Below are 23,468 nucleotides of genomic sequence, written 5' to 3' on the forward strand. Positions count from 1 at the left end.
ATATGCAAGGCTTGGAGGAGTATAAAAAAAAGTTGTTTTGGAAAAGATGCATTTTCCTGTGTTTTTTTTTGTTTGTTTGTTTTATTTTGTTTTTCATAATTAAAGCTGCAGCTTATCCTAGAAAATTCCATCTTCTCTGGAAAATATTGTTTTCAATTAAAAAGTAATTGCATTTTCTCAAGAAAAGATTTTTGTCTTCAACTTTAGAAAACGGAGTAATAATCTCCAAATAAATTCTAAATAATTTGCAAATCATTTTGTATTGGTGTTATTGTTAGCTCCTCTTCATGTGTATTGATTTAAACAGTGATGAGGGTTGTTTGAAAGGTCTCTTTAAGCTTTGATTAAACAGTTTTATAGTTCTGCAATTTCATATATGTTCCAAGATTTTTCTTGCAAAGGATTTAGCTGCTCAGAACATATGGCATTTATAAAAGTAGACAACACATGGACCACATGCTGGCACTCATTTCCCTCATGAAAGTGATTTAATTCTATAATTTTAATTCCGTTTTCTTTTTCTAAACAGATACCAAAATATATCTGATAATCCACAATGAGTTTTCTATGATACACTGCAGAGTTAAGCATGCTAGAATATATTTAAATTGGTTTGATGAGGCAAATTTTGTTGCCCATGATCAGGTAATTCATTTGAAATCTTTCCATAGCCTGTAGCAAGATTACCGTGGGAATGTAAAAATATAAGTAAATTGTTAAGTATTTCGGCTTGACACTGCTTTGGTTTTAAAAAGCTAATTATTTCAGCATTCCATAACTTCTGTTACCAATAGGGTTTGCTACAGACCTCATGTTGTTTTCCAAAAAGCAGTATGCAAGTACTTTTTGAATGTGGAAACATTTCATTTGCAAATTGTGAACCACTTGCCCGCTGAGTCTACTTCATGACCGCTAGTTATGTTTTAATTGTGCCCATTAAAAATCATGCTGAAAAAATTTACATTTGATAGGCAAAGTTAAGTTTTACTCCCATACTTGTCTCTCTGTAGGTTGCTAGAGGAAAGCATAAGGAAAGTAAGAAAACAAGAGAATGAAAATAGAAACTACAGTACAGTTAAAAAAGAAACTTGAAATAAAAACTGGAAACAAGGTCTTATGAGCACTTTACCAAAGATTTACCGTTCCAGTTACACTAAAGTGATCTTATGATTCATCTAACAGTAACTGCTAGATATTTACTGATGAATTGCACTGTAGTTAGAAAAAGCAACTAGATACTCTAACAACAAAATGTTAGGTAAGTGATGACACCCTTTATTCATTCAGAACTAAACTGTTCTAACTGTTAATCTCAAGATTTTCCTAAAGGAAATGATCTACCATAAAGCTGCACTATACTATAGATCTGTTTGACGCTGGATACAATTTTCTACACTGGAGTATCCAAAGGTGTCAAGATGCCTTGCACTGCTTTAGTATCTAATCTGTTCCATGAACATGTTTTTCTCAGCAAGCTTTTGAGTCAACCTTACATTGCATAGACATGATACCTCTAAGTGATATATATCTTGAAGATGGGCTCTCAGACCATGTGATGTCAGTCCTGTAATAGTATATTAAGATTTATGCCACCTGTGTTAAAAACATGGATAATTATTGGTAAATACTGTTATGGCAAAGGCATTACTATAATATAGTGCAGTTTTACAAGCTGACATAGGCAACACTGTATTTCTCAAACTGACAGAAATTCAGAATGCATAGCTAGGGTATTGCAACTTGAGTTTCTATCTAGGGAAAAGAAGGGATTTGGAGCGAGCCAAGAAAAGCGGTTTTACTCAGGAAGTATAAGCACACCTGGTGAGTTAAACACAGGAGCTGAAGGGGCATTACATACAACAGTTTCAGCGAGCAATGTGTTATAGGGGTTGTTAGTGCCGTGTGGTCGAAGAAGAGGGTTTGTTAGTAGGTAATTGCCAGTCATTCCTAAAGCAAAAGAAACAGAAAAAAAGTCAGTTCTTTAATTTTATTCTGACAATTTCAATAAAGAATATTTTTTATTCATCATGAATCATGTAGAACTTGTCAAATGTAATTCAGATGAAAATTTCTGAATGTATTTGAGCTATGTATTTGAAATGGGAGTAGAAAAATATAGTTAGATGCCAGTAATTCACAGGTGCTGTCCAAATCCCCAAAGTAAACATCTGGTGAGAGTGACACTTATTAATGTATACAAAATCACGGTTACACAAGAATAGCAATTAAATGTGTAGAGATCAAGGTACTACATAAAGCTATGGTAACTTCTAAAATGATATTATGGAACACTTCTGCCCAGAATTGAGAGAACTGAATTTCTTGAATTTAAATGCATTGAAAAATGTCTTATGATGGATCAGAGCTGTTATTCACTTTATGACAAACACACAGAGAGTGGAAGGGAATTGCTGTTTTCAAACAGACAGTGGATGACAAACTGCAAGCATATCTTAGTATATGCAAAAGTATGCATGCTGAGGGGAAAGCAAATTTATCTGCCAGGTTTAAAAAAAAGAATTCCTTGAATGACAACTTTTCTTTAAACAAGCAGTTTACAAACAGTGTAACATGAAGCAAGATACTACAGGAATTAACAGATTTTTTAGAACATAGTTTACATGTTAGTGTAATACCATTTAAACAATTCAGAAGAATTAGAAAAAAAATTAAGCATCATTTGAAAACTATAGAGTCTATTAGCTCTGATTTCTAGTTACCAGAAGAATAATTGTTTGGAAAATTGACATGCACACACGCAGGAAAAAGAAAAGGAAGAAAAAAAAAGAAGAAAAAAGAAAAACACCATGAAAAACTATCATTTAAAAGTTACTTTAAACACTTCATTAAAGTAAAATTCTACTTCCTTTTCTACTGCATTGCACAACAATGCATCAGGATTGCATCATAGACTAAAGTACAAATAAAGAGCCAACTATATTTTTATACTATATTTTTATTTGGCAATAGAAAAGGCAGTATATATTTCAAATATTAATGCTTTTGTACTACCATAGGTACTTGGTAGTTCAAAGAAGCAGATAATTCTAAGATTCAGAGACTTATTGCCTGATTATGCCAATGTTATTTGAAAGTTTATACCAGTGAACAACTAAGAAAGTTTTTATCATAGCTTTTTTTCAGTTGTTATCTATTTACTACTAGAAATACTAGCTCAAATACGTTTTGACTTTTTTTTTTTTTGTGTAATATGTTTTATCTTGGTTTGAATTATTACCCGTAATTTATAGTAAGAGAACTTTGTTTTTCAATTCAAATAGTTTGCCACCTTTAAAACCTTGAATTTTATGAAATGATACTTGCCAATAATTACTAATCACAGAATCACAGAATTTTCTAGGTTGGAAGAGACCTCAAGGTCATCGAGTCCAACCTCCAACCTAACGCTAACAGCCCTCCACTAAACCATATCCCTAAGCTCTACAAAAAGCTACTAAGCTACCCTTACATGCATACTAAGATAGTAAAATTATTACAGTTGAATCATGACAGTATCATTTTTTTCTAGTCATGACAGAGCATCTCAGGTGACTTGAGACTGGAGTTCCAAAGCAGGGAGAAAATTCCAAGATCTGTGCTCAACTCTGAATTACCTGAGTTGCAGCAGGAAATCCCAGACTCTTATCTGGGATTCTGGCATATATATGGGGTTTTAATAAATGAAAAAAAAAAAAAAATCTACTTAGGAAATATTAGTTAATTTTGGTTTTACCAGAGGATAATAATGATTCAGGTGAGGGGAGCAGTGAGACACACAAGTCTCATCCATCTTTATACACCAAACAGCAGAAGTAGGATTATGCTTTTTGAAATTTTCTCTTTTGCAAAGTACCACATTTTTTACTTCTAAAATAAATATGAGTTAAGTACAGGTCCCAGCCACTGAATCTTAAAAAAAGCACAAGGTAGGAAAATTTGCCAGCCATGGTTCATGGGAGCTTTACAGCAGCCCTAACAGTAGTGAATTTTCTATTTGAAACTTTCTGAGTTGAGCAGGAACTGGTCAGAACTATGTGTTCTTCTCTTAAGGATGTGAGTGGAAGAATAAACTGTGAGCTTAGCTTCCACAAAGCAGCCTTTCCCTCCATTACTTAGCTTAAAATGTTTTTTTTTGTTTGTTTGTTTGTTTGTTTGTTTTTAAATAAAAAAATAAATAAAACAAGGAGAACAAGGAAGGGACATTCTGTCTTGGTTAATACCCTTGTAACTGGATATGAAAACGAAGTTACAGATTTCAAAATCTATTTGAGATAAGAAATTTGAAGTTCTGGCTTCTCTGTGCCCGATTCTGGATTCTATCCCATGTGACAGGTACGATGCTCTTTGAAATAAAAAAGATAAATGCTTTACAGACATCTTTTGCATAGAAATGATATCAATTGGATTTCACTGGGAAAATTTCTGCACCTAAAAATCATAGTCAAATATGCATTAAAATGTTACTGCACTCATATTTCTGTTTCAGATTTAACCTATAAAGGTTAGGAAGGATTTAAAATTATGATCTTGCTTTTAAGTTAAATTATTGATGAAACTTATTTAAATACACTCCCACAAATGGAGGAATTCAACTTATATAGTGGGGGCCAGCTGAGGGAAAATGGTTTTAAAATGTGCTGGTGCATGACTTTAAAACTCCGCTTTTAGAGAACATTTGTTCCAGATTATTTTTCAACACATTCTTTTAAATTCTTCTGTGTTAAATTAAATGATATAAAATCTGTATAAAATTTAAGTCTTCTAGAACTGAAATGTTCCCAGTGACTGACCTTGATTAAGCGTTGAAGTGCTGTTGATGTCACCTGAGATAAAAGAAGATTCAGATTGTTTTCTCACAGTGTCATTCCACATCCTCCTTATACGACTCTGTTAACATAAAGCAATGAGACAGAAGCATGGTAAGTCACAGAAAGATTTTTTCTGACCTATGTGCTATTATGTAGAGTATTTGTATTTCTTTTGGTCTAAAGTAAGCCATTCTTCTAGCACAGCGTGAAATTCCATCTTTTGTTATTATAAGTCTAGTTTATTAAATTTCATTTAGATGAAACATGATGGTATAAACTTTCCACTAAACCAGCCCCTAATTACAATAAAAAGTAAGGTGTTTGCTTTAGTCCAAACCAAAAGGAAATCTTTACAAAGAAATCAATTCAAGTATATACAAGTGTGTATTTGCCATCTAAATGATAATAATGAAAAGACAATTAGTACTTTTGCAACACATCTCAGTAGGCTTTTTATAAATAAGTTTAATTAAAAATTGCTGTCAAAATCTTTGTTACCTGAGTGCCGGAGGAATATCGAGCACTAGTTCTTGTCGTTGATGCCTTCACTGAACTGTGAGGACTCTCAGTTGGTAGTCCACCACAGCAGTAGGAATGTCGGAAGCATTTCCCATATTCCTTACGTACCTAAGAGGACATAAAAACACTTAGCGCAAAAAATAGCGTCAAATATCTCCACTGGCAAAAAGACATGAATCTTGCATTGAAAATACTCAACTGTTTTTCAAGCAAATGGATAATTCTTGTCTATTGAAATGCTGGCCATTAACAAAATCAGATATTCTACCTTACTCAATGGCAGTCACCCAGTTTTTTTTTAACAGATTATTTCTGAAGTACACATGTACTTCATTCAGATGTGTTTGAATAATAGCTACTGAGTTATTATGGGATTATTTTTGTCTTCAAATTGTAGATTAGTATAGTTAAGTTTACCTGAACTGAATGTTGGATGAAAACAGTCCTTTTTGTATTAGCTTTTAGTACATAAACCATAGAAAGCTCATCTTCCCATCCTATCATGCAACATCCTATCATGCAAGAAGGGCTGAGGTATCTTTGCGTTTCTTGACATTACCCATTTAAATTATCCTTTCCATTGGACTCTAAATTGCAAGGACTATATAAAAAAGTTTTCATATAAAGTTAGGTTGGGTAACTCAAACAGTTACTAGTTCATTGGTCACACCTGCTTCAGGTTTATGCAAGGCTCACAATCACCACCGCCCCCTCCCAGCACAGAGCCATCTGCAGTTGTGGGGGCACCAGCAGGGGCTCTGACCCAGAATTTGAAACAGAAAGGCTGAGAAATTAAGCATATTTTGCTTTTAGGACAAAAAAATAAAATCTTTGTCTTTGCTGACCCCAGAAGTCTGAACACACTTGATGAGTGTGTTCAAACAAAACTTTTCTCTGATAGAGTAACAGAACTGGTGGTATTCTTTGTTTCTTTTATTGTTTGTTTTTTTTTTTTTGTATTTGACCTGCATTTATTCACCTTCTCTTTCCAATGAACTACTGGAAACTTTCGTTTTGTAATTTATATATATTAACATTGTGATAGAAGTAATCAGGATACACACATCTTGGCAACATGACAGCATCAGTGAAAGAAAACATCGGATAAAACTTGTAAAGATATCTAGGTCTAAATTCATAAATCTTCCACCAGATACTTGGTAATCCAAGCGTTTCACCTATATTAATGAGACTCCTAAGTTTCTCTGAGAATTGAGGTTTCAGCTAATCTGTGAATTCTGCTTGGCCTACAAAATATATGGGACAGAAATAAAACTATGTGTATGTAAAACCAAAAAAGGGGAGAGGGGAAAATGCAAAAAATTCATAGTGTAGATTTGTGTATGCCATGTGTTTTTTTCAGTATTTCAAGAATTTTAATGATGGAATACATAATGTGATGTTTCTACAAACTACAACAAGGTTGAGCAAACTGAACGGTTAGTGCTTTAATTTCAATCTAGGGATAACAACTCAACTTTCTTAAGTATATTTTACATATTTTAAATGAACCCCTACCTACAACAGCACAAAACACACATTTACAAAAATGAAAACAGAAATGCGTGGACACAGAATTATAATCTTTAACTTTGTATTCTGAAAAATATAAGATTATATATATCATCACTAGAGGGTATAACACCTAAGAAAATACATTCCTGAACATTAATGGATATTAAATGCTTCAAAACACTACATAGTAGAGACAATAGCAATCAAAACTATATTTTCACCCAAATACCACCCCCAGGGCTGTTTTTGCCTAATGCCTATATTGCTGTGAATGTACATTATCTGTCAGCACTGTGCATTCCTCTGTCATTATTTCTAAATTATAGCTTGTTGGAAACTGATGGAAGCAACAGCACTATCATCCTGTCAGAACTGGAAACATAATAGTTTTCATTTTCACAATTCTATTTCTCTGTTCAATTTAGTGACCAACTAGTAATAAAAGAATAAAAAGACTACATTAGCTATGCAGACAGAGGATAGGATAATATCCAGTCAAAGGCATCAAAACTTAAAAATTTTAAATGGCAGCTTTAACATTCTTTCAGGTATAAATCTTATTGCTCCAAGTTACGCTTTTTCATACTTGACTGGTATTTTAATATTGCTTTTTGCTGACTCCACTTAATATAAAAACAATGCCCAGCTGTAAAAAGAAATATAAAATGAATCTATTTTTGATTTTCAAGTCCAATACAAGTGGTAAAAAGGGCAACATTATATGAAACCCTAATCTATAAATTATTTGCATTTTGAAAATGTGTGCCTTTTCTTCCCTCTCTTCTTAACCTCCTCTCTAAGTGTTATTTTGTTCTGTTAAAACGAGAGCAGTGCCATGTTCATCTGGATAAAATCCTTTCTGTCTCACAGATCTTTCCCTAAAACATGTCTGAAAGCCATTATTTACACTAAATCTAGAGACACTGATACTCTTAGAGCTGGTATAGTTTAGAACACGCAAGAATGTGATTTTGCCCTTACACAGCAATGCTTTATGCAATGATCTCAAACCACTTTATAAATATCAGTTAATTAGGTCTCTGGTGAGCTAATTATAATGGGAGTTAATAACTGCTAGGTCTCCTGCCTAAAACTAGTAAAAATGTTTAGAACCTAAATATTGCAAGTTGGGTATTTCCAAATGAAGGATTTATTGCATGTTGTCCTATGCTATGTGGTTCGTGATTTTTTTGACATTTACCCTTCCCCTCTCCTCTCATTATTTTCATTTGCCATGCCTTCTATGAGCAGTTTTCTTTTATCCTTTACTGAAGCATCTCTAAGGCATCCATAGAAACATTCTCCATTCTCAGTCTGGGGAAGAGAAGGGGAGCAGAAAACCCCAAGAGAATCCCTCCTTGCTGCACCCTTCACTTCCTTCTCTCCTGTCCGTTCCTCTCTCCCCTGTAAGTTTTCTGTCTCCACAGCAGATATGCTCTGTATGGACCCCACTGTTCCCAATGGGAAAGAGAGAGCAGAACTAATTTAGCATACCCCTTCATCAGAGAAGGAGCTTGCCAAGAACTTCCAGTTTTTCCAGTTAAGAACACTTAGCTGTTGGATTGCTGGGGGAAGCAAACACTTGAAAAGAAGTAGTCATGCTGGTGTATTTAGAAAATTGTCCCCGTTAGCAGTTGTCTACTGTTAATGACTACTATTTTTCTTAGGTGTGTTGAAGTTCACAATGAAATTAATTTTTAGATCTCTCTTAATTTTGTAATGAACAAGCACTCATAGCATAATCCCTGCCTATCACCCGTAGCTTTATGTGGCAGCTTAATGGGATCTCAAGAGAGGTCTTCTGCCTTGATCTGAGAGAGTGTTTCCAGGCTGAGATGGGCTCATATCGTAAATGGTTCTTTGTTTTCAGTGCTGCAGGCAGGATTTGTTTCATGAACACATAAAGGACTTTTGGCTATAAATTCAAAATCATACATACCACATTACCAATGTTAAACATTTTCTATAATAATTTTGTTCCCAAAACCTCAAGACTTTTCAAGCCTGGGTTGGAAATGCTGCAGCCATTTTTAATCCAATCTAGGCCACAGAGCAGCTAAATGACTCTCAGATGCACAAAGAGCAAGACTTAGTTTTGAATCCTAGTACCTGCCCCAAACTACTTCAAAATACTCCTCTTTTTGAAACCTTATATATTTTTCTCTATTTTTAAAGAAAAATATGTGGTATTATTAAGGAGTTAGGTAGCACACATTAATGTTTTCAGTAACTTACTTTCTTCTGAAGGGCACAGTGAAAGATGAAAATAAACATTCCTTGGAAAGCATTAAATACTGTGAAGAGATAAGTCATCACAACTGTCCCCTCGTTGATAAACAGCAGGCCAAATGACCACGTTAGGCCAAGAAGACACAGGAGAGCAAATGCACCCAGGACCCAGGATCTGTAAAAGAAAATTAGTTTTACTATCATTACTTATAAGATTGCATGTTGCCAAATCCAATATTAACATTTCAGTTCCTGCAGTTGATTTTTACTAGGTTCATATCCAAATGTAAAAATTCCTTGGGTTTAACCTTTCATCTATTAAAGAAAGAACAATTCCATTTGGTACTTTTAGTCTCCAGTGGAAGAGTAGATATGACCTTTTTCTTTTTCAAGAACTGCATAGGATGTCAAAAATATTTTGAAATGCAGAAGTATAGTGCAAACCCCAGCTATGCCATTGCCTTATCTGCTTTTACAAAAGAGATTGATAAATCTGGCTTAGCCTCTAATCACACCATAGATTTTAAACAGTGGTGCTGCCATATGACGCCAAATAATGTAACACAAAGGTTAAACAGCAGATTAAAAGCCTAGAGCCCAAATCTTTAATGCTCTGATAAACTCGGCTAAACTGAAGCTAGATGATCTAACTTCCGCATGAAGAAACCCTGCTGAAATGTGGCAAAAATATGGATATTGCTTTACAGAATAGTCTAAAAAAGATTCCATCATGAATAGGTTAAGGAAAAGGAACTGTAGAGAACGGCACAGAATGGAAGGGAAAGGGAATTTAGTCAGTGAATTCCACATCTAGCTAATGATCTTACTTGATAAATGGCTTATTATCTTCATAGCTAGAAAGCATTATAAGCAGAAAAGAGAAACAAAATTATTAGACAGAATTGAAACAGAAAATAATAAGAGCATTTTTAAATGTCTATAAAAATTAGTCAAAATTAGGAAATTCAAAATGCAGAGGCAAGCAATTTAAAATTATAAAGGCATATAATAGTTAAAAAATCTTTAGCAAATCAGGTATCTCAAAATTAGTTAATTAAAATTAAGGGCAATCCACAATATTGACTGAGTTTGTAAAGTTAAAAGTCATGCCAGAAATTTGTTAATGGAGGGTTCTGTCTTACCCAGGTAAGTCCGTATTATAGTAGCCATCACAAACACGGTAATTACTGGTGTGGATGAGAAGACAGAAAGAGGAAAAGGAAGAAAAGAGAGAGATGCTAAAGATTAGCTCTCTCTCTCATCATGCAACATGCAATGAAGCTGATACTGACCTATCCATAACATCTAGTTCACAACGTTAGCCTTACTGTAAATTTCCCTTTGCCATTTTCAACATTCAAAGCAAATCTCTAAGACTCTTTTGCATCCAACCCTTAGTGTTATAAAGTTGCACCATCCCTTTAGTGTTGATAACAAAAACCTTTGGTACAACATAAAGCTATACAGGATACACTAAAAGACTATCTAAAGAATCAAGAGCTGACAAAGCCTTGCTAATTATATAACACTTATATTACTCTGAAAAAGGGATACTACAGTACAGCACCAAGATAAAGTAAACAGTTGTTAAATTAGCATGAAGACAGCAGATAATCTTCAAGTTAACAATAATAATAGAGTCAATTCTCTTGGGAGAACAGGATTACGAGAAGAAACTGCTCAGAATCCCTAAATCAAAAAGTCATTTAACAAAACAAACTTAATATAATCATATCAGTCATGCAAACAGGAACATCATTTTTGAAGTGCATTTTAAATGCAAATGAAATTACTACAGTTCTGTGGCATTTCCGTGAAACAGTTTCTTGGCACTAGTTCCAGGCTGAAATTATCTAATTTTGACCAGTGTTTGTGAGATTAGAGCAACAATGTGACGAAAGCAGGATTGGTTCTGTTTGTTTCTAATTGACATCTGCAGTTGCTGGGAGACAATGGCATGTGCTCCTAATGGAGAGTAGCTTTCAATCAGTTCAGCAATCAGAAAATAATCATAGTTCTCATACTTGAACACAAAGCACTTACTTAATGTTTTCCAACCTGCTAGAGTCTGGTTTCAAAGTGTTTGAGTGCTTCACCATTTTGCACAATGTGATCACCAGGAAGATAAGATTCAGCTGTCAAAACAGATAAGAATGAAATTAAACTACTTCAAGTAATAGGTTGAATAATAAGGATGTTAAAACCTAAACAAAACCCCATTGTTTATTTTCAAATTTGTAGAGAAACTGGCTAACTTTATCAGACAGTCTATAAAAGGTGATTGCAAATACAGATGTGGGGCAAAAATGTTTTAAGTCATTGTTTCAGTTGATTTTGCCAAACTGACCCCAGCATCATGAACCAGCCACATTCAGCTCATGTCCGACACTAGTCAGTGTCTGTCTAGCTCTGTCTTCCAGCATGCTGTGTTCACTCCCTGTTCACCTCTGCCTTTTAATTCTGGCCCTGTTCTCCATCTCACTGACTTCCTCTGAAGACTACAGTTATCCTTTACTGTGCTGTACTAGCCACCTTTTCACCATCCCATTCTGCTCCTGGAAGGTTTTTCATCTTTGCTGGCTTCTCCCTTTCTTTCTTTTTTTTTTTTTTTGTTATATAATTTTATTCTCACAAATCCCACTCAGGTCTTGAAAACAGCTAAAATATAATTAAAGAAAGAGAAAAAGAAAGAGGAAAAAAAAAGAAATGTAAAGATGTAGCAAATGCATCAAACTTAACAGTGCGAGAGACATATCCTGTGTGCGCACCCTCCTACTGCCCTCTTTCCTTCTGTAGTCTGGATTCTGTTGAAGTGCAACTGCATGCCACTTGAAGGAAAGGACTATCCTGTCTTATTCTTGTTGTGTCATTCATATAGGGAAGATAGTGAACATAATTTTTATAGCTCCTATTGTAAAATGGCATCACAGGTATCAAAGGCACTAGGTGCCTTTCTGCTATCAGTTTCAAAGCAAGTGAAGAACATAGGTAAGCCAAAGCAAAGGATGCCTGCACAATATGAATTGAAAAGTTGTATACAGTTAATTTGAATAATTAGTACGTACTATCCTATATCACGCACACAATTCAAATAAAATCATGTTTGAGAACAGTAAGAGTTATGCCCCTTCATTAATTAAAAAAACACATCCCTATCTACTAGTACAACAGTCCACTAGAAATAACTAAACCAATTCACTAACAGAAGATGGAAGAATATGCTTGGATATCCTTATAACATACATACAAAAAAAAGACTATAACTTCATTCTTATAAACTTCCCTATACATCTTCAAATGGTCAATGATGGGAATCGTGAAACCCAGTCCCCTATTTTGGGTAGTCTTTGATTTGAGAAAGCATCGAACTCCTCACAGTATCTGTAATACTGGAGATATCATTTCATACCAGAAGTCTTCCTACAGCTGTAAAACCACCACAGCCACAATGGTCAGAAATGTAACTGAATTCCTAGTAAACAGAAGATCTTAACAGTATTTACTGTTTATACTTAGGAGCATTTTGAAGACTCTGATCACAGTCTGTTTAACAAAAACATATATTACAGAAATAATTCCTAATGCTATGGGCAACCAAGTTATCGCTATTACTGTACTCTCAAAATCAGGATGGACGCTGTGTGCCAGTTCAGAACAGTATTTACAGCACAGGTACTTGCCTAAGAAGCTAACATGGAGTATCCTGAATATAGGATATAGCAGCAACATCATTCTTGGATCAAAAACTCATAGGCATGGCCTAACCCGTAAATGGCTGCCTAATGCAATGAGAGGTTTATATCCTCTGATTCTGTGTAGGAGTGAAGTGACATATCAAAAAAAAGCTTGTATTTAGATACTAAGGTTCCTCCAGTTACATACACGCCAGAATGGCCCTACCCTAGAGCCTAAACCAAGCTCCAGCACATTAAAAAGTTTTTATGTAGCTTCTCAGCTCTGTCTATCTCTATGTCCTTGCTGGGCTAGAAAATAGCTTTACATAACAGTTGCTTACTATACATTTTAATTATAACTGAGGAAACAGAGCACCAAAAACATCTGACAGAAAATCAGACTGCTGTATCACAGTAGCTGAAGAAGCCCTCCTATGGAAAAAAAAAAAAATTACTTTGAAGACAAAGTAACTATGACAACAGGGCGTATGATACTTGTTTCTCCATCACTGTGAAATATTGCTTGGTTTTCAGTTTCAGCAGTCAAAGACCATGGTTTGCCACTTGTTCAGATACACTAGCATCCCTTTGCACATTGTGTCATTACCAATAGCCTATCCTGCCTGCTTACAAAAACTGTAACCAAACCTTTCTATAAATGCAGTCACTTTTGGCTCCCTCACTGCTCTTCATCTAGAAATTGATTGTTTTGGAGGAACTCATGAGTTAAAGACTTTTGGGCATTCTGCCATTTTATGACACCAGACACTAAGCAGTGAGAGAAGGGAATTTGTCGGAGAATAATAACTTGTAGAAAGAGCAGCTACATCACTTTTCCTGGTGCGAAATACATGGGGGAAGAAGTCTGTACAAGAAGGAAACAAACTTACTGCTTTCACGTTCATTTGTACTAATTTTGTATATGGAAAGCTTTTTTGGCCCTGAGCAAACTGGTCTGTTCAGACTGTTTTGAGCAGGATCTTGGACCACAGATCACAGGAAGTCCCTTCCAACCTGAATTATATCATGACTGATGATTGAACTGTTAGTAATCTAAGCAAATAAATTCACAGATACTTCTCCAGCTTGGCAGATGGGCCTCAGTAAGCCACCTTTCTTTAAGAACGTTCACCACAGTCATGAAGTACTCTGGCGTCGCATAAAGGCCCACATGAACAGCAAGGTGGACTTTCAAAAGCAAATTTGGGTCTATAACATTCCTCAAACTTCTTATAACGCAATGGGCTACTGATGGGTAGGCCTCATCCTGACAATTGGGTTGCATTCATCCCAGATGAACCAAAATATGTACCTCAACAATACTGCCCTCCTTCAACAGCAACAAAAAAATATAAACACCTTGTATACACACACACACTGACAGTAAACACATCTCTGTGTACACAGCCATGGAGAATTGCAACCTTTGTAGTCTGTAAAATCTCTTTCTTGTTCACACTGCACTTCTGGAAATCAGACAATCCCTCCCTATGAGTCTGAAAATAACAATTTAAAAGTCTGGTCAGGAATCAGGATAGGATTTGAGAATTCTGCTGTGATTCTGCAGTGACAGAACACAGGGCTACAGAAGGTGAAGCTATAATGTCCGATCACCTTAAAACATTGGCAAAATATTTTACAATAGTATTTCATGGATGTTTATGTTATTTTTTTGCTGTAATTTCTGAAATACATAGCCGCTATGAGAAACAGGATACTGGATTACATAGACAACTAGTTTAATCTTTACACTGATTTTGGAAATGTATGCAAGTACACAAAAAAAAGTAGAATACCTTTTAAAGTACCCATTCCTTTCTGTCTCTTAATTTGACTAATATAATTGGATAGAATTGCGCAAAATAAACACAAATGAATACATATTAAATAAAGATAAAATATAACTACTTTAAAATATTAACATTGTATAATTTCTATGGTAATAATCAAATGGAACTCCTTGGAAGATCATATTTATTTCAGATCCAACACAAACAATGGCAGTTCTGGTTTGAAAATCAGAAGGTACTCGATATGATAGATTATATAGGTGGGGATTTTGTCTTTTTCTCACCCGAAACCCATATAATTTTAAGAGACTGAATGTCTCAAAGTCAAATTACCTTTTAAAAAAAGTGGATGTAATAACCTGCACAGAAGACTAATGGATTGGAATTAGTCACAGGTACAATGAATTAGTGGCCAAAGAAAGCTAGATTTTGCAAAAATTATGATAAATTTTTCCTTGTGAGCAGCAGATAAATACCATTTATCAAGTGTCTGCTGTAATATATATATATTATTTATATGCATAAGCTTGCAAATACAGGCTGCTTTTAAATGTGGAGCTAGATATGTGTGCAACCATATCTATACATATAGAGTTTGGTGAACTTCTCAGTCAGAGTGAAGAAGAGAAATGCTCTTTCCAATGTTAACAGAACAGGACATCCTATGAATTTTTGCTTAAGTAGCCTTTGGTAGCCTAATCAATTGGCTCCATCTGAGAGGAGCAAACTCTAGTTGTTTCAGCTGAATTAAAGTCAGATCAACTTCATCCATTTCTTGAATATGAATGAAGACGGATCTACATAGAAGTCAAAATACTCAGGCTTTTCTCACCACAGATTACAGGAGTGCACTGTTTGTTTTATAGCCATCAACCAGCTCAATTGAATCACGTCCGCCTGAGCTTAGCAGCTTAAAATTCATTCCACACAGCCTGCAGTGCTGACATGGATATGATAAGACAGAAGAACAGAAACACCACTCTGAAGTAACCTAGCTGAACTGCACATGTTCTGACCCTTTTTGAACTCCCCGGAGCTTTTGTTACCTGGCAAATGCAGCTCTAAAACTGTTCTTGTATCTCCAGATCTTTGCTCTTAGCCATGCAGAAGCCTATTTCTCTCTGGGACTGGCAGTGAGAGAGGTGCTCTCTGAAGAAGGCTTCTAAATGAGTGTGCAAGCTGAACTCTTACTGAACTGAATTAATTATTAAAGATGCAGATGGAGCTGTCCAAATGATAAGAACAGCTCCTGACGTGTCATGATCCAAGCTTTCATTAAACCATTTCAGGCATACTAATGGTTTCCCACCGCTCATTACTTACACGCTCTTTTTCCATAGATATAATAACCCTGGTGCCCAAAGGCATGGCAGGCTATGGAAACAGCGAAGTTGGAAGTTCCTCAGAAGATGTACTGAGGAACTTCATACTTCCCCTCCCTTACTTCCCCATCCTTTTGCGCAGACACGTATACAGATACAAGTGCAACAGCTTATAAGCTCAGAGAAAATGTTGTGAATTAAAGTAGTAATCAACATTGTCAAGAAATTGTTTTAACATGTTAAAAAAGCTTACCAAAGTGAATTTCTTACGCACTACTAAGGATGCTACTTTGCAAATATGGCTCTTCTTTTGTTACACTGCTCACAATGTACTATTTTTCAGCCATTACACTTCTCACACTTCCTCCAGTCTCTCTTGCTTTCTCAGCTGGGACGATTAGAGGGCAAAGCAATTGCTAGAGAAGAATTACTCCCAGGAACTGTGCTGTGATTGCTACCTGCTGTTTCATATTTTTGAAGTTGGGAATACTGCTCCCAAAGGCCTTTTGCGTCTCAGCCTAAATGATTTGCTGGAGGATAATAATGTCATGGCCAGTAAATAATAGTGAACTATGTCTGTACATGGTCAATATGATTAAATGTCCTTCACCTCTATTCTCACTCTGACCTGGTTATGAGGAAGTGAAAAAGCTGTCAGCAATGCCCAAAGCTTCCCACATGAAATGTTATTTTAAAGCAAGACTGAAATAGAGGTGACTTAGCAAAATACTTGCAGTAACAATAAAATAAAAAGCTAGACACAGAAAGTGAAATTATCACCAATCAGACTAGAGGTAACTGAACTGCTGTGACATGAAACTTCAAACAATTTTCTAGTAATCATTACAACTGGAAGGAACAACTTTGTGTTGAAAAATATCACCTCTCATTGAAAATACAAAGGATCTCTTTCAGAATTGTAGGTTTAATTTAAAAAGTTGATATTATCCTGATACTTGATTTAATTTAAATGCTTTTAGAATAAACTCCACAAAATTATAATGTTCTAAACAAAAATCTTGTGAAGATATTAATGTTTCTAATTCAATTTATATATAGATCTAAACCTATTTCTTTGAAAATATGCTAATGAACTAAAACAACAACTATGCTGAACAGTTGTATTTTCTAAAGGGGCTACTCAAGAGTTAAAACAGTTTTCAATGTAAACAGTGAGTGACACTGACCTAAATACACATAAGCTTATTTCAATATTGAAGAGGGAATAAAGAACAATACCAAGAGAGAATAAAGAACTTATGAAAGATTGGCTGGGTACATTTTTAATTGAAATTTCCAAAATAAAAGTCCCAGTTTATCCTTACATGCAGAAGTAACCTATAAGCTAAAAAATAAAATAAAAATAAAAATAAAAACAAAAACAAAACAGTATGTCTGGCATACAGATCTATAACAGTATTTCAAAATTCAGAAATTTCAAAATTCTGCCTGATGAATGCCCTTCAGGGAAAAAAACAGTAACTTCTGTTACTTTTCACAACTCCATTACTGTATAAAGGCAGAGGTACAGGCAACTATTTAGACCTTCAGAAGCATGAAAACATCCTTATGAACTATCAGCAGTGATGGAAAAAGCTTTCTATATACCAGTCCCCAGTCCCAGCATTCTTGAGTATTTCCTGAGCATTGCCAGGCTTAAAGATCCTAAACTACCAGATTAAAAACAAGGTGAGACAAAATGTACATTTTGCATTCATTTTCCTTCTAAATTCTTGGATTGTACAGTGTTGATATTATTAACCTGAAATAACAGGGAGATGTTTTTTCCCTGGGTTGACAGATGACTATGCACTTTTTACCTGAAACTGTGCAGTGGTGCTCAGAGAACGGACAGTGGATGTGTAAAATGGACAATGGGGCACACAGGCATTGGTGTGTATATGGGTCTGTATGCATACAATGAATTTATGGAGTTTATTGCAAGAATGTGTATAAGCTTTTGGTTACATAATATTGTTTATGCTGAAACAGATGAACTTGGGTGTCCGATATACACTGCATGTAGCATAAATACATACAGAAACAGTCACTGAAAAATATGCATATGCAAATATAGATATAAGTACTGTATAAATATAACAAGATATAAGATTCTCTTAATTATCCAACACATTAGAATACCCTTTTGAGATAATTATATTGGAGAGTTAGCAGTTAAATTCTGGAACATGTCCAATAGTAACTCAATTGAAAGCAATAATAATGGTTCCTTTAAAAAAAAAAATGGGTTTAGTATTATTTCATTGATTTTTCATATGACTACTCATGTCAATATGACCTTCAGAGTTCAAGCCATTAAGAAAAAATGACTATGCTGAAGTGCCACCATAGCTTTGACAATTAATCATTTGGTCAGCACTCTCTAAAGACTCCTAAACATTTATATATATAACCACTGGTCATGCTACAAATTGTTTATAAGAATTTTCATGAAATGTATCATGAATAAGAATGAATAATGACAGATGTTATTCATTCTTTTGATTTTCGAACTTTGCTGTAAGGCAATGTAAAATGAAAGGAGAAAAGTTCTTACCAGAATAATAAAGGTAACAGGCCCAATGAAACTCCAGATAAAATAGTTATCTACATGGAGCCAGCAACTACGGTAGAAAAAATAAAAAGAGATTGAGAAGTGAACAGTCCAATGAATTAAAAGTGCAGAAATATTTCTTAGTCTTACAACTTGTCGGTAAACAACAATAAACAGTACACAGTATCACTTAGTCCATGGAAAATTTTTCCTAACCTGTAACTCTTCTGATGAGTCCAGTTTAATAACACCATTGAACATCAATGTACATCATCAGAATAGCTAACGTAGAAAGAAGAAACAAAACCAAAAACTAAATGAACTCTCTCTTCTTCTAGTTAAAAGGTTTGGTCATAGGTGTTGTCACTGATTACTGAGTGTAACATCTTTACACTTTTCACAAGTTTTCCGTGACATTTTAGGAATCTGCTTTTAACTTTGTATCATTGTGCTTACTCATAGAGAATATGAGACAGAAATTGTTCAGATGACACATTTTTCTGAAAAACAATCTGTTATAAATGAAATGCCCCAACTGGGAGTTGGACATGAGAGAAAGAATGTATATGACACCAGACTAAATGACGTGTAAACCTATTACGGCTGACCAAATGACGTGTAAACCTATTAGGGCTGACTTCATTTAGTGATTTGTTTTTCATACAGTTCCCTGCTGAATCGCTCTTATTTGTCTTTCATCAATAGCAAAATCAAGCAGCTTTCTTGTAGTCAACAGTCTCTTCCCATCCTGTAACTAATTTCATCAAAGGACAAAGTAAACGCTACTGAAAGGCAAGTTCATGCCTCCAGCAACTTAAATCCTCAAAAATGCTTTCTGTCTATGTTCTGTCACTTCATATATGTATCTATATTTTTATAAATAAAAAGCAGTGGCTAATTTTAATCCTGCCCTACTCGCCTGATAAAATGTTATCAAAGTGAACTATATGGGTTGGAATATTGTACTATCACAATTCAGGATGAAAGTTAGCTAAAGGGCCAATTGAACAAAAAGATCTAATGAAGCATTAGGTTAAAACTGGGTGGTTAAGCCCATAGATACTTTAAATTGAGAAGAATTTTTACTTAATACACATTGAGGCCCAAAAGTTATTTACTTTTTCAATTTGTTTCAGGTCAATCTTTTGTGCTAAAAGAAAGACCATAATTTAGAATTGGTCTCTCTAGAGTAAAAATCTGCTGAACCTAGAGAATTACAAAAGACTTGATTGTAATTTGTGCACAGCATTGCCATTCTCTTACCAATAAAGCTTCAGATGGTATTTTAGTCTGTCAGGGACCCTCTGACAGCTAATAGGCTTAAAAAAATTATTCACTTGAAAAACACTCAGGTCACTCGCAATTACTTACGCTTTCTCTGTTCCGTAGCTCTTATAGTCAATAGCTGCTGAGACACCAACTACTGTAGCAGGGAAGAGGTAGCCAGCAACATAATAGTACTTCTTCCTAGAATATTCACTTTCAAATACTTCTACTAACATTAGATAAAGCTGCACTCCTTCTAGACACATCCAGGCAAAGGCTGCCAGGAAGAAAAAGTGTAAGAGACCTGCAAATATTGGACATGCAATCTGAAAAGAAAAAGAAAGATGGAAGTATGAACCACAAAATCTTTACATCATTACATCTCTAATCAAATAGGGTATAATAGAACAGCATATACATCTATCAGAGATCTTTCATAAATTCAGGAGCATTTTCCCAACCTGAAAACACATATTGAACATTTGCAAATACTAATACATTCACAGAAGCTGCAAAAAGGAAATTAAGCCAAACAGTATGAATGCAGATATGAAAACCACACCCTTACCCTCCAATTTTCACTTATACAGCAGTTTTCATTTTTATAAACAACGCTTTAATTTTGAAATTGATATGGTTTTAGGGCTTGTAGTTTAGATTATCTGAAGCATGAACAGTTGGTTCTAGATGCATAATGTAATACTGCTTATGTAAAATTATGAAGCATCCATCAAGTCACTTTTATCTGATGTAGTTTTGGAAGTTTCTACCGTCATAACAGAAATCAGTCTGAATTCTCTCCTCTATAGCTGAATTCTGGATGAAACTCTAACAGATTGTTAGATTTCAACACAATGAATTGCTTCTGAATGACAGAATTAATTTCATGAATACTGACAAAAAGCCTGCATGAATGTGCAGTTCAAAAATGAATAAATAGATAAGTACATCTCTGTACTTATATATATATGAAAAAATTGTCAATAGTTGTTGAGACTTATGAGAATATACAGAGAGAACATACGTATGTTACTGGTATATCAACATTTCATTTCAGCTCCTCTTTCAGAAGTTTAAACCACCTGCTTCATTAATAGCTGATGTTTCTCAATGGAAAATGAAAAGCAGTGCTGTATGTGGGAAATTAAGGCCACAGTGATATTTTTGATGAATGCAAATACTATTTATGAACATGTCTATCTTATTTTCACTTAGAGCTTTCATTTCAGACTTGCTGTGTCAGAATGCTGAAAGCTTGGCAGTGTTGTCTTGTTTTAATTCAAATCTGTTTCAAACAGTCATTTGAGAGAAAAAGAACAGTACACACACAGAAGCCTTACCTTGTACTCTGTCTTATCGATGCCTATTAGGAAAATGAACTCAGCAATGAATAGGTTGATACAAAGATTCTTGTGAATAGTGTTACGATCACTTTGTAGACCACGGAAAAAACAGAATGTGAAGATGCAGATGGCCAGGCAAACAAGAGAGATGACAATTCCCACCCAGGTGATGACAGTGAGGAGCAATTCGTGCACTCCATCTTTGTACTAGAAATAACCAAGAATGGAGAAAATTAATATGACTCCTTATGAGCATAAACAAAAATCTATTTTAACAGGTAGCATCTAGAAAAGTTACTTGTTCATTACATGAGATGGACAAAATGTATTCAGTAATTTCTCAGTCTCAGGTCAGCTTCCCAGAAGAACAAGATTAGGAGAAGTAGAAGAGGAGCAGGTCTAAGAGCAAAAGATTATTTTAGCCAGATTAGACAGCATTTTCACTTTTCCTATGACTTTCTGTAAACTTGTAAGGCAAAAGTAATTGGTGACACATAACATTTTGAAAGTACCACTAGGTTCTGATGAAAAGAACTTTTGTTGGACATCCTGTAAGCGTACATGTTCTTTCCTACAAACCTGCAACTCCACAGTGGAGAAGAAAGTGGTGATTAATACAACCATTAGGACAAAATGCAGAATATGTTACATATGTAATTTGACATCTAATCTCACATTTAGCTAAAGACGGTTCCTTCCTTCAGTTCCAGCAGAATCATTTTTGTCATCTCAGTTATACCTTCAGTGACCCTTCAGAATACAGTAGATTTATGAAAAGTCTCATTTCCTTGCAAATATTGCTTCCTCTAAGCCCCCTGCCATCCAGTAAATGCTTTAACTAGACAACAGAATTTCAGAGTATGAAAAGGCATTTAAGATATCATCACCAACTCTTTGACCTTCCTGCTTTAAAAAGAGTTGGCACTTGTGCTTGTGGGAACAGCCTGCACAGCTGCCCCCCAGTAGTCTCCAACTGTAATGCAAAGTCTGTAAAATGGTTTTAAGATGGTCACTTACTTTAAAGTATGACTTGAAGAAGTCTCTTGTCCTTCCTTGTCTTTCTGTTATCTTACCTGTAACTTTATGAGTGAGAATGGAAAGTGCTATGGAAAGCAAATTGTTTTGGAGTAACTAGGTAGAAGCTATAAATACTTAAGAAACTTCAGCAATTTTGTATCCTGCTGAAAATTTAAAGCTAATCTTTGAAAGTTTGTTTCCTGCTGATGGCTAGTAATATCATTACCTACCACAATTTCCCGATGAGCCATAAGAATTGCAAAGTTGGTTAGGTGACTGCAAGCACATGTTGTATGAGTTTTATTTGTGTCAACCAGTTTGCAGCCTTGAGTTGACCAGTATCCCATCATAGTCCTCTCTGAGTAGTTCCAGAATGAACAATTTGCATTGAAATAATTGTCAGGCTGGGAGATAAAAGGATAAAATAAAATCAGTATTTTACACACTAAGATGGCAATAACAATTGTTTAATATGTGTAAAGGGTAATTTAGATTAAACTTTGCATGTTTCGGACAATAAAGTTTTTCATCAGCAAAATTGTGGACTATGTTATACAAGGAAGACATCTAGTTTAAAAGGGACTTTATAGTCCGAAACACTCTAAAGTATAGTCTCAATTACTGTAGACCCAATTTTAAACAATTACAATTTCCATCTTACAATTTTATGCACCGGTGGTACATTATAGCCATTTTTGCTGTCTGTGAAATTAGGACAGCAAATTTATTCTGAAGAGATTTTTTTTTTCCTGTAACTGAGAATTTGAAAATATGATCTTCTTTGATTCTAACATTTGGTCAGGCCAAAGTCATGCGAACAGACATTAGGAAAAATTTAATTCTTCAGTGTCTTATCTATTTGGATAAAAAGCAATCAAAACAGATTTATAAAAAAGGGCAAAATGGGAGGAAAATCCAACCGTATTTTCTCTGTCACTGTGCTATTTACTTTCCTCATGTGAGACATGAAAACAGACAGGATCAAACAGAAGAGCAAAGAAACATCAAATAAATTATCATGAAAAAACATATACACAAATTTAAATGATTAAAAAAAAAAAAAGATATAATATTTCATTCTTCATTAAATAAATTCATTTTAAGCAATTCTTTTGTATAGGCTTCCAGAGCTTGGTCCAAATCTAATGTAAAAATTTTAAGTGTCATTTAAATTTGCTACATCAGACAAACATGAATCTTAACAGTTGTTTTCTACCCTGCTACTAAGGTAAGAGTTAATTTTTAGTTAGAAACAAATTAGTCATTTACATTTTCATGTTGATTACTGAATTAGCTTTCATTAAGAATACACTTAAGTTCTAATAATCACTGAACCAGGCTCATTTAATTTTATGTTCATAGACTTAACTAAGCTCATGTTTCTGACCTAGACCAACATTTAAAATTCAAATGGAAAAAAGGTTATTTTTC

General features: G+C 34.7%; 1 protein-coding gene across 17 annotated transcripts in view; it reads right to left on the bottom strand.

Annotated features, from left to right (window-relative positions):
• The window catches only part of ADGRL2 (adhesion G protein-coupled receptor L2), a 157,868-nt gene that overhangs the window by 3,624 nt on the left and 130,776 nt on the right, over window positions 1-23,468 (bottom strand). For 6 of the 17 annotated variants that reach the window (XM_084527861.1, XM_084527873.1, XM_084527870.1 and 3 more), the window contains 10 exons: window positions 22,268-22,441; window positions 21,018-21,227; window positions 19,783-20,003; window positions 18,415-18,481; window positions 11,115-11,206; window positions 10,214-10,258; window positions 9,078-9,246; window positions 5,307-5,435; window positions 4,791-4,887; window positions 1,819-1,947 (listed from right to left, as the gene is read on the bottom strand). In XM_084527861.1, the coding sequence (XP_084383987.1) occupies window positions 1,819-1,947; window positions 4,791-4,887; window positions 5,307-5,435; window positions 9,078-9,246; window positions 10,214-10,258; window positions 11,115-11,206; window positions 18,415-18,481; window positions 19,783-20,003; window positions 21,018-21,227; window positions 22,268-22,441 (1,333 nt within the window). Of the gene's footprint in view, window positions 1-1,511; window positions 1,594-1,818; window positions 1,948-4,790; window positions 4,888-5,306; window positions 5,436-9,077; window positions 9,247-10,213; window positions 10,259-11,114; window positions 11,207-18,414; window positions 18,482-19,782; window positions 20,004-21,017; window positions 21,228-22,267; window positions 22,442-23,468 lie in introns of all 17 variants that reach the window. The other 11 variants (XM_084527875.1, XM_084527874.1, XM_084527866.1 and 8 more) reach the window with 8 other exon arrangements.

This window comes from Aythya ferina (genome assembly GCF_964211825.1).
Source record: "Aythya ferina genome assembly, chromosome: 8".
Classification (NCBI taxonomy): domain Eukaryota; kingdom Metazoa; phylum Chordata; class Aves; order Anseriformes; family Anatidae; genus Aythya; species Aythya ferina.